Source organism: Musa acuminata, chromosome BXJ3-10 (genome assembly GCF_036884655.1).
Source record: "Musa acuminata AAA Group cultivar baxijiao chromosome BXJ3-10, Cavendish_Baxijiao_AAA, whole genome shotgun sequence".
Taxonomy (NCBI): domain Eukaryota; kingdom Viridiplantae; phylum Streptophyta; class Magnoliopsida; order Zingiberales; family Musaceae; genus Musa; species Musa acuminata.
Genome location: NC_088358.1, coordinates 20941899 through 20965207, shown reverse-complemented (window position 1 = coordinate 20965207; position 23309 = coordinate 20941899). Strand labels below are relative to the sequence as shown.

At 37.0% G+C, this 23309-nt stretch overlaps 2 protein-coding genes and 1 long non-coding RNA gene across 4 annotated transcripts; all 3 read left to right on the top strand.

Annotated features, from left to right (window-relative positions):
• Positions 1 to 4495: 4495 nt before the first annotated feature.
• On the top strand, positions 4496 to 4908 carry LOC135650756 (uncharacterized). Its single transcript, XR_010501617.1, has 2 exons — positions 4496 to 4613; positions 4749 to 4908. It is a non-coding gene; the product is annotated as an uncharacterized LOC135650756 (long non-coding RNA).
• A 1204-nt stretch (positions 4909 to 6112) lies between these two features.
• LOC135651264 (signal peptide peptidase-like 5) lies at positions 6113 to 15087 on the top strand. 2 transcript variants are annotated; one of them, XM_065171236.1, is made up of 14 exons: positions 6113 to 6398; positions 7131 to 7289; positions 7379 to 7484; positions 8576 to 8695; positions 9068 to 9219; positions 9334 to 9516; positions 10008 to 10042; positions 10203 to 10359; positions 11758 to 11811; positions 13914 to 14006; positions 14085 to 14227; positions 14312 to 14382; positions 14643 to 14726; positions 14832 to 15087. In XM_065171236.1, exons 1-14 carry the CDS (start codon positions 6267 to 6269, stop codon positions 14933 to 14935), a joined length of 1593 nt encoding a protein of 530 aa, XP_065027308.1. In that variant the 5' UTR covers positions 6113 to 6266; the 3' UTR covers positions 14936 to 15087. The 2 variants fall into 2 exon arrangements, with proteins under 2 accessions (XP_065027308.1, XP_065027307.1); XM_065171235.1 differs by having other exon boundaries at positions 6114 to 6398; positions 7379 to 7490.
• A 2087-nt stretch (positions 15088 to 17174) lies between these two features.
• Positions 17175 to 18817, top strand: LOC135651265 (aquaporin PIP1-2). Its single transcript, XM_065171238.1, has 4 exons — positions 17175 to 17615; positions 17693 to 17988; positions 18191 to 18331; positions 18432 to 18817. The coding sequence occupies exons 1-4, from the start codon at positions 17285 to 17287 to the stop codon at positions 18525 to 18527; spliced, it is 864 nt and encodes a 287-aa protein (XP_065027310.1). The 5' UTR covers positions 17175 to 17284; the 3' UTR covers positions 18528 to 18817.
• The last annotated feature ends 4492 nt before the right edge of the window (positions 18818 to 23309 follow it).

The window sequence follows — 23309 nt, the reverse complement described above, 5'->3', positions numbered from 1 at the left end:
ACCTTCACTCAAGCCCAAAAATCTCCACATTGGCATACCGCCATGTGTAAGGAATATAATGCCCTCCTCCATAACTCAACATGGGATCTAGTACACTTTCATCATATACAAAACATCATCAGGTATAAGTGGGTTTTTCGAGTTAAGTAGAACCCTGATGGCTCTATTGCCCAATATAAGGCATGCCTCGTTGCCAAAGGGTTTCATCAAAGACCTGAAGTTAATTTCATTAAGACATTTAGTCTCGTTGTTAAGCCCATTACAATCAGACTTATCCTGAGTCTTGCCACCACGAAGGGCTGATAATTACACCAATTGGATATTAATAATACCTTTTTATAAGGGACTAACTGAAGATGTTTTTATGCAATAACCTCCTGATTTCACTCATCCTTAATATCCAAGGCATGTCTGCAAACTTCGAAAAGCTATTTATGAACTTCGTTAGGCTTCAAGAGCTTGGTACACTGAACTTGGCTCTTTTCTGACTTCAGTTGGCTTTCTCAACTCCAAATCTGATTCCTCGTTATTTTTGAGACAATATCAAAGCGACAATATATATTCTGGTCTATGTGGATGACATCATTGTCACAGGCAACAACCCCATAGAAATCCAAACATTCATCAAATAATTGGCAAATTGATTCTCGCTCAAAGATGTAGGACCCCTGAACTACTTTCTAGGTGTAGAGGCTACATTCACATCCGGTCTCTTTTTATCACAAAGAAAGTACATTCAAGATTTATTATCCAAAACAAATAGGCAAGATACAAATGTGGTTAAATCTCCTCTATCTGCTAGTGGCTCTCTCAAATTATCTGATGGAAGTCTTGCTACAGAACCCACTCAATACTGATAAGTCATTGGTTCTCTACAGTACTTAGCTCTCACCCATCCCGATATCTCATTTGCAGTCAATAAATTATCATAGTTTATGCAGAGGCCATCTACTATGCATTGGTCTGCGGTCAAACAAGTTCTACGATATCTTAATGGGACTCTCAATCATGATGTCTTTCTTTATAAATACTCTCCACTTTAGCTTCATGCCTTTATCGATGCTAATTGTGCAGGCATATTTGATGATCGAACATCCACATCGGGGTATATTGTCTTCCTTGGCGTTAATCCAATTAGTTGAAGTTCTAAGAAGAAAAAGACAATCGCACGGTCTACAACTGAAGCTGAATACTGTGTCATCGCCACTGCCACTGCAGAACTCAATTGGGTCATAAATCTGCTCAAAGAACTCAACATCAACTCCACTCCTATAATATATTGTGACAATGTCGGAGCTACCTATCTGTGCGCTAATCCGCTGTTCCACTCCCGCATGAAACATGTTGCTATCGATTTCCATTTTGTGCAAGATCAAGTTGTCCATCGTCAACAATGAGTTTCTCATGTCCATTTGGCTGATCAGTTAGCTGACTCACTCACGAAGCCTCTCGCTCGCCACCTTTTTGCATTACACCTTTTTGGATTACATCGATTCAAGATTGGTGTCCTTGATATGAGCACCATCTTGCGGAGGCATGATAGCAGATAAGATTTTTTCAACTATATGAAAAAATATCTCTACTCTGTTTAGGAAAATCCTCTAATCTGTTAAGGAAAATCCTCCCTCCTAATCTATATAAATAGGAGAGGGACATGTAAATACAATCAAGCTTCTTCAGTAATTTTTTTTCTATCTCTTTTTGCACTATAAGATGTAGGACATAAGTCACCTATGTATTTATAGTTATGTGCATTTGCATGTCATGCATATACTGTATTTTTAGTGAGATATCTAAAATCATAAATTTTGGTAGAAAAAATAATATTATATATGAAATAAATTACCTTCCAACTGATCACCTAAAAGAGATCTTTAGTTTCATTGCACACTTTAAATCAAAAATTAATTTTAAAGATATACTATTTAGGTTAGGATGAATGAAAACGTAAACCTCATGATCTAAAATATCTAAATAATTTTATTATAGATGGATACATCTATTCTAGTGTCTAATTAATGTATCACTTTAACAAGCGACGACAAATATAATATTACTTTTTCTTTGACTTGTGTCATGATAAGAAAAAAATTATTGACATCTTTATCAGCTTAATATGGTCCAAACTTGTATATGCAAGATTATTCGAAACATCCGAGATGACTCCAAAGTGAGTCTTAGGTGGGTCCAAGATGAATGTCTTGTGCTCCCAAGGTGTCATTTACATGAAGATTAGAGTCAAGGGAGTTTTTCGGACCTGATCACTCTGACGCTCGAGTTTCTAATCCGAGATCCTTGAATGCAGCCTCGAGTAGTTCAAGAAAAGAGTGTCTTTCCCCCATTTCCTTATTTAGAATATGTTTTTGTATCTCGAAGGAGTGAAAAAAAAAATTTATTATCATAAAAGAAGAGAAAGGAGTTTAAGATTGTCTTCTTTGTCATAAAGAAAGAGAAGAAAGTTTATAATTATCTTCCTTCCATAATGGACGATAAGTTTATGTTTTCTCTTTTGAATCTTTATATATGATGAATGATGACTTATATCACACGAGAATCACATATTAGCTGACATTAGATTTCCTATCAAAGTTGAATACCTATTAATATAAAATTATATGAGAGGGTTAATATAAAATTATAATGTCTAAAATTTATAATTATTTAAATATACATTTATGTTTGATTGTAAACAAAGTTTTTTTTTAATGAATGTTTAAGTAAAATGAAGGCAGTGATATCCAATGATAACTATAATGCCTAAAAGTTCTTTTTAATCTCTACTGTCGAATTATTTTAATTAATTTTTTTGATTTAATAAACAGCCTTGCAAAGTTTAAAAATCACATATTCTTTCGTTATGAAATGTTGATGTGTATCCCCTACAAGTCACTGTGATTTATATTCATTGAAAATAACTCTGATCAACCAAATCTGATCATCATTAATATTATTTAATTTATTTGACTCAACAAAGTATATAAAATATGAAATACATATGATATCAATAATATTTTTAGGATCAATAGTCGTGTGTTATTATTATAATTTAGACAGACTACCTCATATGTGTAATTTAGATCGACACAACTAAGAGAATATATATATACATACATATATATATATATATATATATGTATATGTATGTATATATATGTATATAAATATATATATATATATATGTATGTATATATATATATACATACATATATATATATGTATATATATGTATATGTGTATATGTATATATGTATATATATATATACATGTATATATATACATATACATATATATATATATACATATACATATACATATACATGTATATATACATATACATATATATATATACATACATATATATATATACATATACATATATATATACATATGTATATATATATACATATGTATATATATACATATATATATACATATGTATATATATATACATATGTATATATATATACATATGTATGTATATATATATATATACAGGCACAGGAAGTCCGAGCTTTCATTGTTCGAGATTTCATTGGAATGCAGAACTTTCATTTGGAATGCAGAACGAGAACGCCGACGTCTACCCTCTAAAGTCCGAGCTTTCATTGTTCGAGATTAAGGATTGGGTGAGCACGCCAAAGGGGGCACTGGAGATCAACTCAGGGATGCTTGGGAGGTATAACATCTACAACATCCTCGCAGCCGTTGCTGTTGGGATTGCCGTCGGCCTGAAGCTGGAGGACATCGTGAGGGGAATCGAGTCGGTGAAAGGGGTTGCCGGCAGGTTTGAGTTAATTGACGAGGGACAGCCTTTCGCCGTGATTGTAGACTATGCACACACACCCGATGCTGTGTGTAGACTTCTGGATGCCGTCCGAGAACTCGAACCACGAAGAGTCATCACTGGTATACCAATTCATGCTCTACTTTCAGCATATTCTGCAGATTATCATACTGAATGAAAATTTCAACTTACCTAATTCAGTGCTCGGTAATTGATCGTCGAAAACTTAATTGCTTGGTTTAGATTCTAATATTTTCTTCCCCATATGTGCTAAAGAGAGGTCTCAATTGCATAGCATTTTTACTAGGTCCTAAACAATACCAATGTACAAGTATATTATTATATGTATCAGTGAGATAAGATGGTAATGTAGAGCTTTACATGACTTTTATCTCAATCAGCTGACTTCCAATTTTATGATAATTCCATCAAATGCTGTCTGTGCACTTTCAGAAAAAACTGCTCAAAACTCTCACGTAGCATTTGAGCATACGAAGATTGGCACCAAAAGTTCTTCTATAGTTGCAACATCTCAAGTTCAGCACTTTTGTGTGTCTTTTTTATGTTGGGAATCCAAAACACAATTCATAAGTGTATTTTCACAAGAAGGAAGTTAAAGATCAGAAAAGTGGCTAACCATAGTTTTATCCTAGCAATACTAGTTGTTGTAGGGTGATTTGATGCATGCTGATAGTTAATGTTTCGCTTCTAGTCTTTGGATGTGGCGGAGAAAGAGATCGGGGGAAGAGGCCGCTGATGACAAAAATTGCAGCTGATAAAAGTGATGTGGTTATTCTGACATCAGACAATCCAAGGAACGAAGATCCATGTATGTATTCTGTATGTTATATGCCAATTTGGTTTGTCATATATTTCTGAAAGCAATGCAACACCTATTGGCCGTATGCCTATGTTGTTATTCAGATATAATAACTTCTAAAACATGCTTCGATGACATTGCTAGCGACAATCTTGGATGACATGCTAGCTGGTGTTGGATACACAATGCAAGAGTCCTCATCACCCGGCGGAAGCAAAATCTATCCAAAGCTTCCAAATGGCTGTACACTCTTAGTAAATGAGGACAGAAGAGTAGCCCTGCAAGCTGCCATTGCCATGGGAAAGGAAGGAGATATCCTTGTAACTCTCTTGTTATGACCCTTGGTCACAGTATTCTCAAACCTTTCTCTCTCTTGTTAGACAGAGGATATGTGTAACTCAATTGCAGCTTTTAGTACTTTGGACTGAAGACTATGATGTGATGCTGCAGGTTGTTGCTGGCAAAGGCCATGAGACATATCAAATTGAAGGTGATACAAAGAAGCTATTTGACGACAGAGTTGAATGCCGAGAGCACTGCGAGATGAAGCAAGCAGGGAGAGAGACCGGTGAACTTTCATGGGGTAAGCATAAGATAAAGTTGGATCGGATGACCCAGAAAGATTTCAGGGGTGACTCCTCGAATTTTCCTTGCATTGTAACCTTATTGGATTCAAATTTTCATTCCTCTTTTTATTTTTAATATAATTCTTAAAAAATTATTTCGATGTCAAAGCGTACAGTGGTAGAAATCTTGAAAATGAAAAAAAACCTAATATTAATGATAAGTAAAATAATTAATGAGAAGAATATGATATGTTAAGTACTTGAATTCTGATATTTTTTTTATTACAATTAAACAAATTTTATTGAATGAATAATATAACGAGTGGACCCCACATCTATAGTCAATTAAACAAATTTAGGAAGGGTTAGCTGGTAAATATGCTAATTACATATTACCTCAGCTAATTAGTTATCTTTAGCATCTCAATATTTATATTTTTAAAAATTATATTAAGATTCTTATAATTATAAAAGTAAAATATTTAATATTATTTCTTTTTATATTGTTGGAAATATCATAGGATTTATGTATTGGTATTTGTTTTAACAATATTAATATAAATATATAATTTTAAGTATAAAAATTTTAATATAATTTAAAAAATATTAAAAATCGAAATGTTATAGATAATTAATTATTGAGGTAAATGGGCGACGGCAAACTGTCAACGGAAACAGCAGAGCGAAACCCCGCAACGGTGTTCCGCCGTATCGGCCACCACCGTCGGTTCCCCCGGCCCGAGGGGCGCACGCAACCGTCCTTCCATGTGCCGTCGCGCACGGTGCGGAGAAATCGTAAACCGTTGATCCTTGTCAAGATTCACTTGAGCACGAATCTCGAATCATAGTCCTCTTGCCTCACCGCCAAACCGCACGGACGGTGGACCAGCCGCAGTGACCGCAACGAAGTGGACGAGACGACGCGCCTTTGGTGGGTAGTAGTACACAATAATACACGAAAGCAGCAGTGGCGATCTACCTCTTCCTTCTTCCTTCTTCTACTCCTCTCGCCCGTTTTCCATGCTTCCCCCGATTACCGTCCATTGAAATCTCCTCCTTCCGCTTCTCTCGTTCTCGGTGAGCTAAGACTAGGGTGATGGATCGGAGCAGGGCTCTGAGGGCTTTGATGCTGCTGTGGCTCATCCCCGGACTGACGTACGCCGGCGACATCGTGCACGAGGACGACAAGGCCCCGAAGCTGCCGGGATGCTCCAATCACTTCATTTTGGTGAGGATTCCCTTGTGGTTCCTCCGTTCTTGATCTGAGGGACTCTTGGTTCTTACAATGCTGGTGGACAATGTGACGTTTTTTGTTACCTGAGGTCGATATTAGAGGCGGGGTGTTGTAGGCCTTCTACTTTGTCCTTGATTTGTGTGTTAGAAAGATTGCATTGTGGTTCTGAGGCCCTTGCGGAACACAAAAGGGCATCCGTAAGCAACCCATCTTCCCTTGAATTGAGGTTATTTTCTTGCTTTGGTTGGCTAGTCCGAAAAGAAGTGAGACATATGGTTGAGAATGACGAGAATAGCAGCTTGGCATGTTTGACATGAAAAGAGACCGCTTGAAAATGGAAAAACAAAAAGGGGAGAAATACGGAATCTTTCACGTATTGTTGGCATTATAATTGAAACAAAACAACATAGTTAATAATCTGCTACTGAAAGAGGTGGCTTTTCGTATTTACTAAATCATGAGCTCAAGGAGGCTCATTTCTTAAGTATTTTGCATTTATAACTAAATTCTAGATTTTTTTGTTTGTCTCTTTCATTTATGATGTCGTTTTTTGCATCTCTAAATAATTTTTTGCCATGTTTTATCCGCTCGACGTATTATTTCAGTTTTAGTTCTTAGTCCCAAAATACAAAAAAATTCCTCTTATTAATGATCAGTGTGTACTTTATAAAATTTAGATTCTGTTTTTGTATTTTAATTTGCCATTGGTTGTCGGCTTCTGGTTAGGTAAAAGTGCAAACTTGGATTAACAATGAAGAAGATAGTGAGTTTGTTGGAGTTGGTGCTCGATTTGGCACAACTATACAGACTAAGGAGAAATACGCAAGCCGGACTCCCCTCTCTCTTTCGGATCCGTCTGATTGCTGCACTGCACCTAAGGAAAAGGTTTGTTATTCAGTCATATTTGAAGTTGTTCATACAGTTAGCAAACTTCATCTCTATTGCAGCTATTATTTGTTTGTTTCTCATGTTAGATTGCTGGAGACATTCTTTTGGTGCATCGTGGAAGGTGCAAATTTACAACAAAGGCAAAGGTTGCTGAAGCTGCTGGTGCTTCTGCTTTGTTGATCATAAATAACCGTAAAGGTCGCCTTTCCTATTCTCTACATTACTGTTTTTGCCATTAATTTAGAGTGGTCTAATAAATAAGATGTGAAGAGACAAGTCAGGGGACTCTGTTATCTTTTAGCAATCTGTTCTATTTCAGTTACATAGTCATTCCATCTCCTGTGTGAAACTTTTATGCTCATCAACTCCTTATGGTATTCTTCTTCTAGTCTTTCACCTTCATTTTGGTTCATAGTTTCTCTTTATGAATATCTCCATTTATTTTCCTCATCATGTTTAAAGTAAGACCCAAATAGATGCCTTCCATAAGCCACCATCTTGTAGTTGTTTAAGTGAATCCCTTCTATCTATACATGTGAGACAAGCTGGAGAACATGGTTTCAACTTCTAAATATTGATAGAACATTACATACTGATCATTGTTTACCAGTTCGACCAAGCACCGATGATGGACCATACCACTCAGTGTCACTTGGCATACCACTCTTTTTCCTTCTCTTAACCTTCTTAAATGTCAGGTAGTACTGGTCAGTTACTGGTGTCTCAGTCGCTAACCAAACCAATAGGGTGTCCAAACTAGTATTATTTAAAGGCTAAAACCTTGACTGGGGATTCCTTAACTTGGCCTTCATAGGGAGATGCAATCCCAGTCATGCACATTATAGAACATAGATTCACCTACTTGGAGGTTACATGTTAATCAACAACTTTCATTTTGTCAATGCTACATGGGCCTTGTTTTCTGAGTCATTAGCAAAGCTAAAAGAAACAAGTTCTTAATTTTTGTGATATATAGAAATAGATTGATAAGTTTGAATTTGAACTGTGGCTAGAACTGCCAAAACAGAGGAAGTCTGCACTTGGTATTGCTTACATCCATGAGCGATCCATTTTGCCAACATTCCTTTTGTTCTAATGATTATACCAACTTGGTAATAAGAACTTTCAAATTATTCTTTACAGTACAAAGATATTCTTTGTCATGGCATCGTAAGGATAGATCCATATGCATGCTAGATAAGGCTCATTACATCTTTATGGAATATCACCTTTTAAGTTTTTTTGTAAATCTTTCTGTTGTTTATGTGTCTCTTTCTGTGCAGAACTATACAAGATGGTTTGTGAACGAAATGAGACGGATTTAGATATAAATATACCTGCAGTTATGCTACCACATGATGCAGGTGTAAGTCTGGAGAGAAGTCTTAAGAGTGGCGCTTCACGTAAGTTTTTCTGATAACATGAGATACAAAATCCCAGTATTTTTTGAAGCTCTTCTCATGGTTGTTTACTCCAATGAATGTACATGTCTGCTCAGAGTGTAATGCATGTGCCTTGCCTTTCTGTCCCCTTCAGCGACTCTTACAAGGCACAGATGCATATGCTTGTTTGTTTCTACTCCTTTTTGGTCACCTGTGCAAGGCCGTGACATATAGAGATAATGTTTTTTGTAAAATTATTTTTACCATCTCTTTGTTCCATCTGGAGACATTGTAATCTACAAAATCTCATTTTCTGACATTTGATTTGGCAGTAGCTGTTTTGGATTTTTTTTTTAATTTCAAGGAGTCCCTAATTGTTCACATCTTCTTCAGTTTCTGTGCAGTTGTACTCCCCAGATCGTCCTCTTGTAGACACAGCAGAGGTTTTTCTGTGGCTTATGGCAGTTGGAACCATCTTATGTGCTTCATATTGGTCAGCATGGAGTGCTAGAGAAGCATCTATTGAGCAAGAAAAGTTGTTAAAAGTCTGTATCTTTTCTTGATGTTCTTGATTATTTGGTGTTTTATCATCTTGTAGATTTGGAACTTCTCAAATATTTTATATTTAACTGATAAAAATAATACTTAATTACTCATAGGATGCACCAGATGAGTTTCTCAAGATGGAAACAACTGGTTCTGGCGGTGTGGTGGACATCAACACAACATCAGCAATTTTGTTCGTTGTGATTGCTTCTTGTTTCTTGATCTTACTATACAAACTCATGTCATTCTGGTTTGTGGAGCTTTTGGTGGTTCTATTTGCCATTGGTGGAGTGGAGGTGCAAACCATTACCTTATGTCTTGGCTCCTTATTTCTTTTATAGTTGTTTCTTCTAATGCAAGACTTCTAAAAGCAACAGTATCCAACTACTTGTACCATAAATGTGTCTGTGGATAAAAGTTTGGCCTACCTAAAAGTTAGGAAGACTTATTTATGACTGATACACCTGACCTGGCTTGTGCCATTTAACTAATAGTTGGACCTTTATACAAGTGAAAAAATAATAATGTCACTCTGGAAGATGTTTACTTTATTATTTAATCTTTCACATGCATTGGTGGTGTTATCTTAGTCCAGTGGCTTCTTCTATTCATGTCTTTACGATATTGGTTACTGTTTAAGAAAAATTATGTAGAAGCTGTAGACATTTGGTAACAGAAGTATACCGTATATCAACTTTGTCCTTAAAATGTTCAGCAGATGTTTTAGGCTACTTACATGGTTTCTTGTTTTCTATTTAATTTAATTGTGTTCCTTTTATTTCTTCAGGGCCTACAAACTTGCTTGGTGGCTATGTTATCACGGTACCACAAGATTTTCATGCCCACTTTTCTGCAGTTACTGTTGTGGTTCTTAATTAGTTATAAAGCTAAAGAGTGTTTGAAATCTTTAATTCTCAACAGTGAATATTTGAGTTGTGGTTCTTATTATAAAGCTCTACTAACTATCATATGATTGGCCTAGTTGGTTCAAACGTGCTGGAGAAACTTTCATCAAAGTGCCCTTCTTTGGAGCTGTCTCGTATCTTACACTGGCCGTCTCTCCATTTTGTGTTGCTTTTGCCGTCCTTTGGGCTGTGTACCGACGCGTATCCTTTGCCTGGATTGGCCAAGATGTCCTGGTATGAACCTACTGTTGTTGATTATATGGCACAAGATCGTTGCTCTAATGTAGCTTGTTGAAATATCTTATCAGCTGTGATAAGATATTTATTATCGTGTTCATGTAATAACATTTATTATCGTGACCATTTGATTTTCTAGCTTGTTGAAATATCTTATCAGCTGTGAATCAATTGGTTGTGGTTAGTTCTATCTGCAAAGTTTAGCAGATAGTAAATTTACTAATTTCAGCTTAATCATGGTGTTGATGTACAATTTTTAATTAAGTCAAACGATATATTAATTGAGATCACTCTTCTTCTTCACTAACATGCAACTTGCAACTGTCTGGATACTTGTTTCATATTTAGCTTTATTTAGTTTAACATCTAGTACTTTTAACAAAATCAAAGGCAGGCATCATATTGTTGCATGCTTACGATGTTAAGTTAACAAAAAAACAGACCAAGTCATATTAAATTTGAATATGCTGGCACCATGATTCATTAGAAGTTTGAGACCTTCACCTTATAAAGTTCAGAAGACCAAAGTTCTTGGAAATACACTAAATGTAAACAACATGAACATCACAATTTCATATGAAGGCAGAAAAGAGACATGTAACCAGCAAACCTTACAGTGAAAAGAAAAGGAAATGGAGTTGATGCCCAATATTAACTCTTCTTTTTTTTTCTTTGCAAAGGGTAAGTGGCAAGGGTGGAATTCGATCCAGGACCCTGTGATAAGCTGTCAAAGTTTTAACCAGCTAGGCTAGATGACACCTTCAAATATTGAGACAACTGTTTTGAACATTATTTATCAAACAGCTTAGGTATTTAAGCTGCTGATACCTGTTGAAGCTGAAACTTCACTAATACATTTGACATTCTCTACCTAAATATTCTTCTAAATCTGGTGCCTTGTCCTACCAAAAAAAGGAGGGAGAAAGACACACACACATACAAAAGTGAAGGCATTATCATATCACTTGCCTCTTCTTTGTCCTTGAAATTGTAAGTTGTAGTGCAAAGTTGAATTCCTATTGGGATCCAATGCTTGAAACTTCACAAGGATCCTTTGATGTTGAATAGAGGACAGTGCAAATAAGATCCTATTCGGGTTCTGTTCATACCTTTGATTCTGGTTACTTCTTGTTTTTGTACTAGCATTTGTCAATATTACAATCTTTCTTCAGTTACACTGAACAAGACTGAACTCATTCAGTGTAAGTCATACTGAATAAATGATGTTGAGCCAATTAATTACCATATTCAGAAGGCAATAACTTATATACTTGTTTTTTTTAACATTGTCAGTTCCTGCTTTCACATTGGTGCCTGCAAATAACAGGTTTTTTGATGTACTTCTTAGTTAGAATTTGAATTAATGTGCATTAACGTTTTTGTTTTCTTTCTTAGGGCATTGCGTTGATTATTACAGTTCTCCAAATTGTCCGAGTACCCAATCTTAAGGTAAGACTTCCCATTTGAGTGCACTGGGTTTACAGGCTATGACTGGATTTTTTGTCCAACAATTGACATATTGAGCGAGGCACATTTTTACAAGCCATTTCTAAATGTTTGTGATATCATCAAAAACACTTTATATCACTTCATTTTGCTGGAAGATTTATACCAAGGCCATAATCAATAGTCTAGAAATTGATTTAACTTGTGTCGTTTTATTGTAACTTTTTCTGTCTATGATCATGCGATCTCTGTATAACTGACTAGAAATTTTGGATATAAGCTTCTTGCTTTATACAAAGGATACATTTAAAACATAGGTCCACCTTTTGTCAAGGTGCACCTGCCACTGTTGGAACCAGCTCTCAAATTTTATTGTAATTATTCTTTTCTGCATCTAGGCAGCCACAGCAAAATGAAACCAAGTTAATGAAACTAAACTTTCCTGTTTGTACAATTAAAATTGGCGGTTGATACCCAATGGTTGATCAGATTCAAGGCTCTTGGATTCTGCCGGTGGCTATCTGTGCCCGATATGGTGAATAAAAGTTGTATATGCCATGACTGTGTTAGACAGATCTCTTCTGCCACCAAAGCCATCAATGAAAAGGTGAGATGGAAAAAATGGTAATACGACAAAAAAGTATGTGCCTAAGTAGCTGCAGTAGTTTAGAGTTGATGAGATGAGTTGAATAATGCTTATACTAGAAATGCGGTTTGAAAGGTGACTTTGATGTACTTGGCTGCAAGACAGTATTTGAAGCATCAACTAATAAGTAAAAGTTCAGTGTTTAAATGTTTGTCTGGAGCAATCTGAACTTAAAAGGATATTGATGTTTGTATAAATCACTAGACAGTGCAAGATTTATCAAGAACTTACTACCTTGTTGGTGTGCATTGTGGAAGAAGATATGTTGTTTAAATATTTCGCCAATTGTAATGAAGATCATATTCTTTCAGAAGTTACTTATTGGGTAATAACTAGTGCTCATGCTCTCTGGTTTTTAGGTGGCAGAACAGCTATTGGATTTAAAATGATCTGTTAGGTTGTTGTGGCATTGTTAGGTCTGAAAGTGGTATGGCATGATAACTATTCAGCTTAAACCTAAGTTGACTTTTTGACAACGTTGGCACTGTTGCACTTGCTACGGTGATGTTCTTGTCCTGTATAATTTTATGTCAGAGTGAAGTAATCTCTTGTTCTCTCATAATATGTACTGGGTTATATCACATCTTTTCATGCTACATCATGGGGTTGCATCTTTAGAGGCTAATATGATGCAGTTACAGTACAATTACTAAATACAAAATTTTGCCATATCCATGTTAATGTTTGGCTTTTCTGGTGCTAAACAGGTCTAAGAAATGTTTTATATCTAACCTGTGCAGAATTAGCCTTGTATTTGAAGGTCTATGGATGTGTTGTCTGTGGATCCAAAAAAAGACATTGCTCTTTTTTTTTCTTTGAAATTTGACAGTCAAGAGAAAGTCAGCTTCTCTCAGTAAATCAGCTTTTTTATTTATGCACGAGTAAGAAGTCAGTGGTCATTAGTGGCTCAGAAGGAGAGCATATAATTGATTCTTTAGTCTGCGAAGAAATCATTTCTTACCATTTCTCTCCATCAAGGGTCATGCTTTTCATAAACTGCCATTTATCATCCATTTTTAGTGTCAATTCAATATCTTTGTTGCACTTCTACAACTGACTGACCTTTCTTTGTGGTGCTCTCGTACATCACATGAAACAATCATTCCATGCTTCATAGTCGGTGCTACCTTTTACTGTGAACAATGTAAAAGATGGGCATAATTTCATCAAATTATTTCATTTGGCATAATTGTGATCATTAAATGATCTAGTCTTCTAGAACGCCATTTATCAATCGTGATATTAACATTTGCTGAAATTTACTTATGATACCTTATTGTCAATGCAACAGAAATCTGTTTACAAATTGTATTATATTGTACTTGCATTATCTTTTCCATAGACATTTCGTTTGTAAATTTACTTTGTTGTTGCAATTCCACATATATCATCTAATTTCGTTGGTTATCTACTTACATAAGCCACAAAATTTTCATTTTAAACTTCTGATGTTAATTAGGTGGGTATGGTTCTCCTTAGTTGCGCCTTCCTGTACGACATCTTTTGGGTTTTTGTATCAAAAAGGTGGTTTCATGAAAGCGTAATGATTGTGGTATGTATTACATAATTATCACTTTTTTGGATTCAGGCTGAAATACAAAGGACTAATTTTCTCATGTTTTCTTCATAGGTCGCTCGAGGGGATAGGACCGCAGAGGATGGTGTTCCTATGCTTCTTAAGATCCCACGCATGTTTGATCCCTGGGGTGGATACAGCATTATAGGTTTTGGCGATATCCTCCTTCCTGGGCTGTTAATTGCCTTTTCATTAAGGTCGGTCCTTACATCCTCCTTACGAAATCCATGTTTTTACTCTTGATAAATCGATAATTTATCTTTTACTGAAAATGTTATCAGGTACGATTGGGCTGCAAGAAAGAACCTTCAAGCCGGTTACTTTCTGTGGTCAATGGTGGCTTATGGTTCAGGTATGATGCTTGTCCAACACATCACTTTGCCAGACTGGATTCAATAAACTATAAGGATAAGCCAAATGCACATATTAAGCAGTGTGATCCTGCTTTCTATAGTCTATTAAAGCACAACCACTTCTTCCTTATCTTTGAATTCAAAAGACATGCTTTTAATTGCTTAGAACTCCTATATCTTCACTTTTGTGGCGTAAAACCAACCAAGCTGGATTCTCCTGCTGTGCTGTCAATTCAGTGATGATGATGATGCCTTGCAGGTCTCCTGATTACATATGTTGCCTTGAATCTGATGGATGGGCATGGTCAACCAGCACTACTGTACATCGTGCCTTTCACATTGGGTAAGGATAACATTAAACTCAGATTAACAAGATCAAGATTGTCTAAAAAATATAAACACTGATGAAATCAGATGGAACATTATGCCCATCTTCAATTGCCTGCAGGCACACTGTTGACTTTGGGGTGGAAAAGAGGCGAACTGACGAACTTGTTTACCAAAGGAGAGCCAGAGCGAGTTTGTCCCCACATCCCTCCATCTGCTCAGTAAAACTCTACGCATGTATTCCCTGTGCTTTAAACTTCGTTTTATATGTTTGATTTCGTTGCTTCGCATCTGATTAAGTTTTCGTTCCGGTATGGTAATGTATCGACCATTGACAAATAGTCAGGTAAAGTATAGTCTTTGCTTCGTGCGTCAAAGTTCTCATCGCTTTTGCACGTCCAAGCTGTCGGGGCTTCCGCAGGAACAAACCACGGGCGACCGACAGTTTCACGACAGCTCATGTGGTACGGACCAATGGGAAGGACTCCTCCCTCCTGCTCTGGTGGCTCGGCGAAGACAGCCCGCGCCGGAGATTCGTGGGTGCGGTCCTCTACCGTCCCAGGCTTGTATCACTTCGGGCCCACAGAATGGGTCCCACATTGGACCAATGTGATACAGACCAATGGGAAGGGCTCCCTCGTCCTTTGGTTACTGGAGGCTGGTTGGGGTCAGATTCGTGGGAGTCCTCTACCGTCCGAGGCATATCATTTGGGGCCCACAGAATGGGTTCCACATGGGGCCAATGCGATACGGGCCAATGGGAAGGGCTCCCTCCTCCTTTGGTGGCTCGGCGAAGACCAGCCGTGCTGGAGGCCGGTTGGGGTCAGATTCGTGGGTGGGAGTCCTCTACCGTCCCGGGCACATCATTTCGGGCCCACAGAATGGGTCCCACATGGGACCAATGCGATACGGACAAATGGGAAGGGCTTCCTCCTCCTTTGATTGCTGGAGGCTTGGGTTGGGGTCAGATTCGTGGGTGGGAGTCCTCTACCGTCCCAAGCATATTGTTTGGGGCCCACAGAATGGGTTCCACACGGTGCCAATGCGACGCGGACCAATGGGAAGGGCTCCCTCCTCCTTCGGTGGCTCGGTGAAGACAGCCGTGCTGTAGGGGTTGGTTGGGGTCAGATTCGTGGGTGCGGACGGTCCTCTACCGTCCCGGGCATATCACTTCGGGGCCCACAGAATGGGTCCACACGGGGACCAATGTGATACGGACAAATGGGAAGGGCTCTCGCTGGACGCTGGTTGGGGTCGAATTCGTGGGTGCCGTCTTCCACAGTCACTGCGGGCCACAGAATGGGTCCCACACGGGGCCAATGCGATAGGGACCAATGGGAAGGGCTGCCTCCTCGTCTGGTGGCTCGGCGAAGACAGCCGCGCCGGACGCCGTCCAAACTGGATCTCGCCGACGGCAGACGTACGTATAGCCACGTTGAAATTAATTGGATCCAACACCGATCCGATGAAGTCTGGGATTAAATTCGATCGCTAATTTGATTACTCTTTAAAAAAATATTTTTTTTATACAATTGAAAAGGTAATAATTTCTCATCTTTCATTACCATAACAAAAAACTTAAAATACAGTAATGATTTATATAATAGCTGAGTACTTTCCAACGTGGAAAAACACTATAACGCTTGATAGGCAAGAGTCCAAATCTTGATTTCCTTTGTCGCATGAGGTTGGCGTGGAGTAAGCAAATCTTGTGGCCAGCAGAAGAAGAGCGGCTGTGGGCGGCTCATCAGATGATGTCCCCCAGACACAGTTTTCTCCATCAAACACTTCCCAAGTCCACAACGACAAGGAAACAATTGGACTCTCCTCCGCCATCTTCAAAGAAAGAATATAAAAACAATGTTCATCTATGTGGACACTTACCAAACGCTACTACTTCAATCTCACTCCATGATTGAGTGGTCGGCTCAATGTGATGAGTGCAGTGTGCAATAGTCCATCATTGTGGATATGGTATCTTTATTATGGTGAGATTGATTTCATTATCTTGCAGTAGGTTTGTATTATTTTCTGGTGCATAGTATGTTAAATTCTAGCCATATACTTCAGCTAATCTGTCCTTTGTCCCTAATTTAAGTGATGGAAGTCTCATATATTAATTATTTTTTATGAAACTAAGAGTTGATTTTCTAAATTAAATAAAAAAAAACCTTGGAGATATAGTTATATAATCATAATAATTATAGGTGCATTAATTGCTCAAATTATTTAATGTGACTTTAGTTCTCTTAGGAAATTTTATATTAGTGAAAGGTTAGAAATGGCTACAGAACCAAAGCTTGGAGTCAAAAGAAAGAGACGACACCTATCCATAACTTCGTGACATTTCCAGAACCATTTGTATCAGTGTATAATTGTATGTGCCATTGTATGGTATGTATGGCATTTGAATGATCATAGACCCAAAACACCTTTATCTTCTCTCTCTATCTATAAAAATGCTACCTTTCCCTGCTTCCTCAAGGCACGAACACTGACGGAGTTGAGATCTTTGGAGATCTGTGTGCGTGCCTGTGAGAGGGGGCGGGGGGGGAGAGAGAGAGAGAGAGAGAGATGGAGGGGAAAGAGGAGGATGTGAGGCTTGGAGCAAACAAGTTCACGGAGCGGCAGCCGATAGGGACAGCCGCGCAGAGCCAGGACAAGGACTACAAGGAGCCACCACCGGCGCCACTGTTTGAGCCAGGCGAGCTCAGCTCCTGGTCCTTCTACAGGGCTGGGATCGCGGAGTTCGTGGCCACCTTCCTCTTCCTCTACATCACCATCCTCACCGTCATGGGGGTGGTCAAGTCCAGCACCAAGTGCTCGACGGTGGGCATCCAGGGCATCGCCTGGGCCTTTGGCGGCATGATCTTTGCGCTGGTCTACTGCACCGCTGGGATCTCAGGTGAAGCACCCGATCCCTGTGTCGAGAGCTTGGCTTCGGTACGCAGCGGTAACCGAGTTTTGTGTGACCCGTGTCAGGTGGTCATATCAACCCGGCGGTGACCTTCGGGTTGTTCCTGGCGAGGAAGCTCTCCCTCACCAGGGCTCTGTTCTACATGGTGATGCAGTGCCTGGGTGCCATCTGCGGGGCTGGTGTGGTCAAGGGGTTCCAAAAGGGGCTCTATGAGAACAACGGTGGTGGGGCAAACGTGGTGGCTCCTGGCTACACCAAGGGCGATGGCTTGGGTGCTGAGATCGTGGGCACCTTCATCCTCGTCTACACTGTCTTCTCTGCCACTGATGCCAAGAGGAGTGCTCGGGACTCTCATGTGCCTGTAAGCTGTTCTTGTTTATGACTATATCACCTGTCAAACAACAATCTCTCTCTCTCTCTCTCTCTCTCCTGTGCTAAATTTGTATGTTCGAGCTTGATGTTGTGCTTAATGTGTTGATCAACTTTCACAATTCCTCCACGGCTTCCTGTCTGTAAGAGAGTTCTTGAGGTTTTGCGCTAAAGACTCCTGTGAATCCGTGCAGATCCTTGCTCCACTGCCTATTGGCTTTGCAGTGTTCCTGGTTCACCTGGCTACCATCCCCATCACTGGCACTGGTATCAATCCTGCCAGGAGTCTTGGAGCTGCAATCATCTACAACAAGGGCCATGCTTGGGATGACCATGTAAGTCTAAGGAGGAAGTGATCAAGTGTTCTCATCTCCCTTCACATTATCTTCTTTAATCTTTCACTTATTTGACTAAATTATGATTCCTTATCCTCAGTGGATATTCTGGGTTGGGCCATTCATTGGAGCTGCTCTTGCTGCCTTGTACCACCAGGTAGTCATCAGGGCAATCCCATTCAAGAGCAGGTCATGAGCTTCCTGAAAAGATGATGTGGTTTCTGTCATGTCTCTCTGTCTCTGTCAATGTGTTGCAGCACTGTGGTTGTCTTAAATGTGTGAACTGGACATTGCTATATTGTTGTTGCTGTACTCAGTGTATTTCTGGCAGATTCCTACTTCTGAAGCATATTCTTCTCTTAGAATCTTCATCCTTCATCACTTGAAATGTTGTTATATATATGTATAAATATATCTCCAGCTTCTTCAGCATTATCATGGGGAAGTTTTGGTAAAGAAAGAAATAAATCCAAAACAATTGTGGCAGTTGATGGTGGAGTGGAAGAACAATGAGAACTTTTTAGGATTCTTTTGCAGCCTGGCATTGCACTTCTCTGCAAACTTTGTAAGCTGTCATCCTCACCCCATCTACTAAAAAGAAGGTTGATGAGCACACTTTTATTATATCTCTTGGAGTCATTCAATAGTCGTTTTTGTTTGTCTCTCTTGAGAGTGGAAGTGATATAGTGACATCCACTGGGTGGGTCATGATAAAATAATTCAGAGTTGAAAATATACATGCCATTTTTTTTCTTGTATGCTAAGGCTAATTAATAATATGCTATTTCATGCACTACAAGTCAATAATAGTGTAACATTATGATAAGCCAATTGATCCATGGAAACCTAATCCAGAGAAGGTGGGGTGAAGTAATAACATCTAACAAGGTGTGGGAGAAGATGATTCATATGGCAAGATGGTGAGAGTTCATTGATCCATCTTGTTGGGTTATCTCTTTTATGAGGAGCTGGTTCCACCCAGAGATTAATTTGGCTACAATAATGTAGTTTGATCTCACCTATTATCTAGAAAGTAGAAACACTGAAACCCTCCTATTGCTTGTGAAGAAGAATAGAGCACTATTGAGATAGATGAATTGATAGAGAGAGAGAGAGAGAGAGAGAGAGACCCTATTGATATAGCATAGCACATCTAATGTTATTTCTTCTGATACAGATGTAAGTATAAGGCTAGCAAATCCAAATCTCAAATTTTGCTTTCATAAAGGAGCTCATAAGAAAGATTAGAAATGTTAAGGTAGACTTTTGAACTCAAATGTGAGTTTTCATGAAGCATTTGTAACAAAAACTATGTGCATAGTATGTTATTAAAAATAAGGTGTTAAAAGATTCATATAATTGATCTCAAATAATTAGAACATAATATCTTATTATTGTTATTGTGTGCTATTATAATGATAAAAGATTTATATAGTTGATTCGGGATGATTGAGACATTATAATTTGTTATTGTCATTATTATATGCTATTAAGAATATAATTTCATGTTTTAGAGGACCATTAGAGACAGTATTGCTTTGGTTAAGTCTCTTATATTTATAGCAATAGGGTAACAACTACAAAGATACTAGAAAAGATAAAATACTCGGGCTCTCGAACCTCCATTGGTTTGTAGACTTTAGAATCATATCATAGAAAAAAGATATGTGATCTTAGACACCTTCCACATGATATACATAATATAGTAAACAAACTTAACTCATTATAATCTTTTGAGATGGGGGAAAAGTAATAAGAAAGAAAATACAATCATATTAAGATAATCAAATATGTTATTTCTTTTCCTATGGAGAAGAGAATTTTCCAAATTAGTCTTGTCAAATACTCTTTTATTTTTTTTTCACTTGATAATTTTCTTTTCTTGTAACTAAATGGTTCATTCCATCTTTTATTTATTTATTTTCTTTTTCATACTCATAATCAATATAGAAAATAAATTTAAAAATATTCTAAAATTATCATGTGATAGATAACTTATGACATACTTGAAATACCCCTATACTAACCATTTATTTCAAAAAATAAAATAGTCGTGTGTCGTGTATATGTGTATCGTGTATATGCTTTCGTTGCATAGTAACATCTCGAGTTTATGAAATTGAAATATGGATCAGCCTCGATAATAAAACATTTCAAATAAACTAAAAGACCTATGTAGAAGTGTTGAATTTAAAAAATAATAAAGAATCAAATGAGAGAGATTAAATAAAATATATAACTATGAGATTCATTCTAGTTCGAGGAGCGTATTTCCGAGATGAAAATCTAACTATAGAATCATACGACTGAAGAAGGATATGTTAGTCTTACATTGCGCTTACATCGAAAACAAACTCAATTCATCACCAATATTTCATTATAATCCTCTAACTACTAAACAAATAAATCATATCTTACCTTCTTACCGACACACATTTTCCAAATTCGACTTTCCAAATAATATTCCTTTGCCTTATATAGTTTTCCTTTTTTTATCTATTTCTTTTTTTCTTCCTCATAATCAACCTAGGAAATAAAATTGAAAATACTTTTAAATAATTCAATGTCATTAGTTATGATATACTTGAAAGTTTTCTACACTAACCTAATATATTCAAAAAATAAATAAATAAATTGACCAGTATCATTGTGTGCTACTCATCCATTCTATAAAGTCAAAAAACAAAAGAAAAAGAGAAAGAAAAAACAAAAAAGGTTTGATGATGATCAGATGGAGAAGAGATGTAATGACAAGGCAACATATATGAATCATGTATAAGAAGAAGAGTCTCGGCTTCCTCCTCCGGCGGCAAGCCTTGCGGTCTTCCTCCCGCACACCAACCCGTCATGACCCCGCCAGTCACGCCGGAGCTCACTCGGACGCGGCCTCTCGCCATGGCTCTGTTGATCGAGGATCGTGGAAGGGCGGCGCTACCATCGAAGGATGACGAGGCGTCGTTCCGCACGCCGACCTCCGAAGATAGTAAGCTCCCGTCTGTTGCACCGAGCTGCCCGCCCGCGCCGAGGAAGACGAGGCGGGTGTTGCAGTGCAAGCGGAAGCTATGGCCGGGACCGGAGTCGGTGGCTGCAGGAGAAGCGCAGCTGCTCGGAAAGAAGAGGTGTGTCAGCATCACAGCTGATTGATGTGTTTCGTTCACAGTCATCTCTTCTTTCTTCCCTCTGCAGCGGTTGTGCTTTGGTATGTATTTAGGTTGCAGCATTGAGATCATGTTCGCGTTGTTTCATGGAGAATTGATAGAGAAAAGACGCTGGTTTTGTTTCTGAGTATAGGATTTTTGATCGAATTCTTCGTTGTTGTTGTTGTTGTTTTTTGCAGTTATTGATGGCAAAATATTAGATAATATTACTTCAAAAAAATATTATAAAAAATTAATAGCATATTATATCTCTAATAATAAATTAGGAATGTTGGAATTATATATCTATAAGTGCGATTATCGTCACTTTTGATCGATCAAATTACGTTTCGACATTAGTCTTCTAAATGACGCTCGAGTCGTGAAGAATTGAATTAAGCTGACTCAAAGGTACATTCATTTTGTAATTCCTCTAATTATAAAGATATAATTAATTTTAAAAATCTAGTCTGAATTTAAATAATAATAATAATAATAATAATAATAATAATAATAATAATAATAATAATAATAATAATAATAATAATAATAATAATAATAATAATAATAATAATAATAATAATAATATGATAATAATGTTGGAGATAGAAGTAGGCATTGAATTAGTGGGACTTGGTGCATGAAGGAGAAGTGTTGGGTGAGGGTGTGAAGTCCTTTTCTAGGATAGGGATAGATAAACGATTGCATTGTTGGGTAAGTGATGAAGATAGGTTTTAAGCTCATGAATGACCTCTTAATAAATTGTCAAAATTTTTATAGCTAACATAAACTTATTTATGATGTAATTTGAGATAGTTTTTTTTTTTTTGTTCTTCATAAGAATTATTATAGATGAATTTTAGATAGGTGTAAGTAGTTTTCGATCGCATGATATTAGTGTTAATGAATCAAATGTCACTTTTATTTTTTGGGCCAACAACAATTCCGAGCACATAATATTTATCCATTCACAGCTGTGTAATATAATTATTATTAGAATCTCTGAATTTATTCAAATATATATATATATATATATATATATATATATATATATATATATATATATATATATATATATATATATATATTCTAAAAAATGGATCCAATGTCATTTTCTTGTAATTAACTTGCCCTTCAAGTATTTCTTAGATATTTGAACATGAAATCGATTTAAGCGAATCAAATAGATTCGTAACAAAAAAAAAATCAATCGTTTTTATTCCTAAAATAAATCTGCATAAGCAATTGAAAAATTGTTCAAAGGAAAGGAAATAGAAATTGGATAATTTTATATGTATTCTTGAAACGAAGAAAACTAGAATTTAATGGAATTGAAATATCACTTCCAACGTTTTATAATTTGCATATAGAGCGGCTTGAATTAATGTACAACTTTTTGAATACGATATATGGCATTTTAAATTTTGCCAATTGATTGGCAAATTTTGTGATTTGGTTCTCTTTGATGCTGTAGATAATAATTACTCATTTTTGAGGTAATATGGTTTCTCTTTTTTGTCGGAAAAAAAAATTTTTATTTTCAAACTAACATATTCATCGATCACAAGAAGTGTAAAGTTTTTGAATGAATTAATATATTGTGATCAGCAATAGAAAAGCATCAAAATAAGACTAAGGAATGGAGGGTTCAATCATCAATTTCTAATCTCCAAATAATGTTATCAGGAAGTAATTTAATTCCTATTCTGAAAATACTTATCAATCATAATAGCTCTAAAGCTTTTCTGAGTATCAATTTGAATTTTATCATCACTATTTTAACACCCAATCATCATGAGGTATAAGATTTAAAGGATATACATACATACATACATACATAT

Excerpts from the sequence above, each read along its gene's own strand:
- LOC135651264 (XM_065171235.1), top strand. The coding sequence starts at position 6,267 with ATGGATCGGAGCAGGGCTCTGAGGGCTTTGATGCTGCTGTGGCTCATC. Across the intron at positions 10,360-11,757 it reads GGATTGGCCAAGATGTCCTG|GGCATTGCGTTGATTATTAC; the intron begins GTATGAACCTAC and ends TTTCTTTCTTAG. Across the intron at positions 11,812-13,913 it reads TCCGAGTACCCAATCTTAAG|GTGGGTATGGTTCTCCTTAG; the intron begins GTAAGACTTCCC and ends GATGTTAATTAG.
- LOC135651265 (XM_065171238.1), top strand. The coding sequence starts at position 17,285 with ATGGAGGGGAAAGAGGAGGATGTGAGGCTTGGAGCAAACAAGTTCACG. Across the intron at positions 17,616-17,692 it reads CTGCACCGCTGGGATCTCAG|GTGGTCATATCAACCCGGCG; the intron begins GTGAAGCACCCG and ends GACCCGTGTCAG. Across the intron at positions 17,989-18,190 it reads CTCGGGACTCTCATGTGCCT|ATCCTTGCTCCACTGCCTAT; the intron begins GTAAGCTGTTCT and ends GAATCCGTGCAG.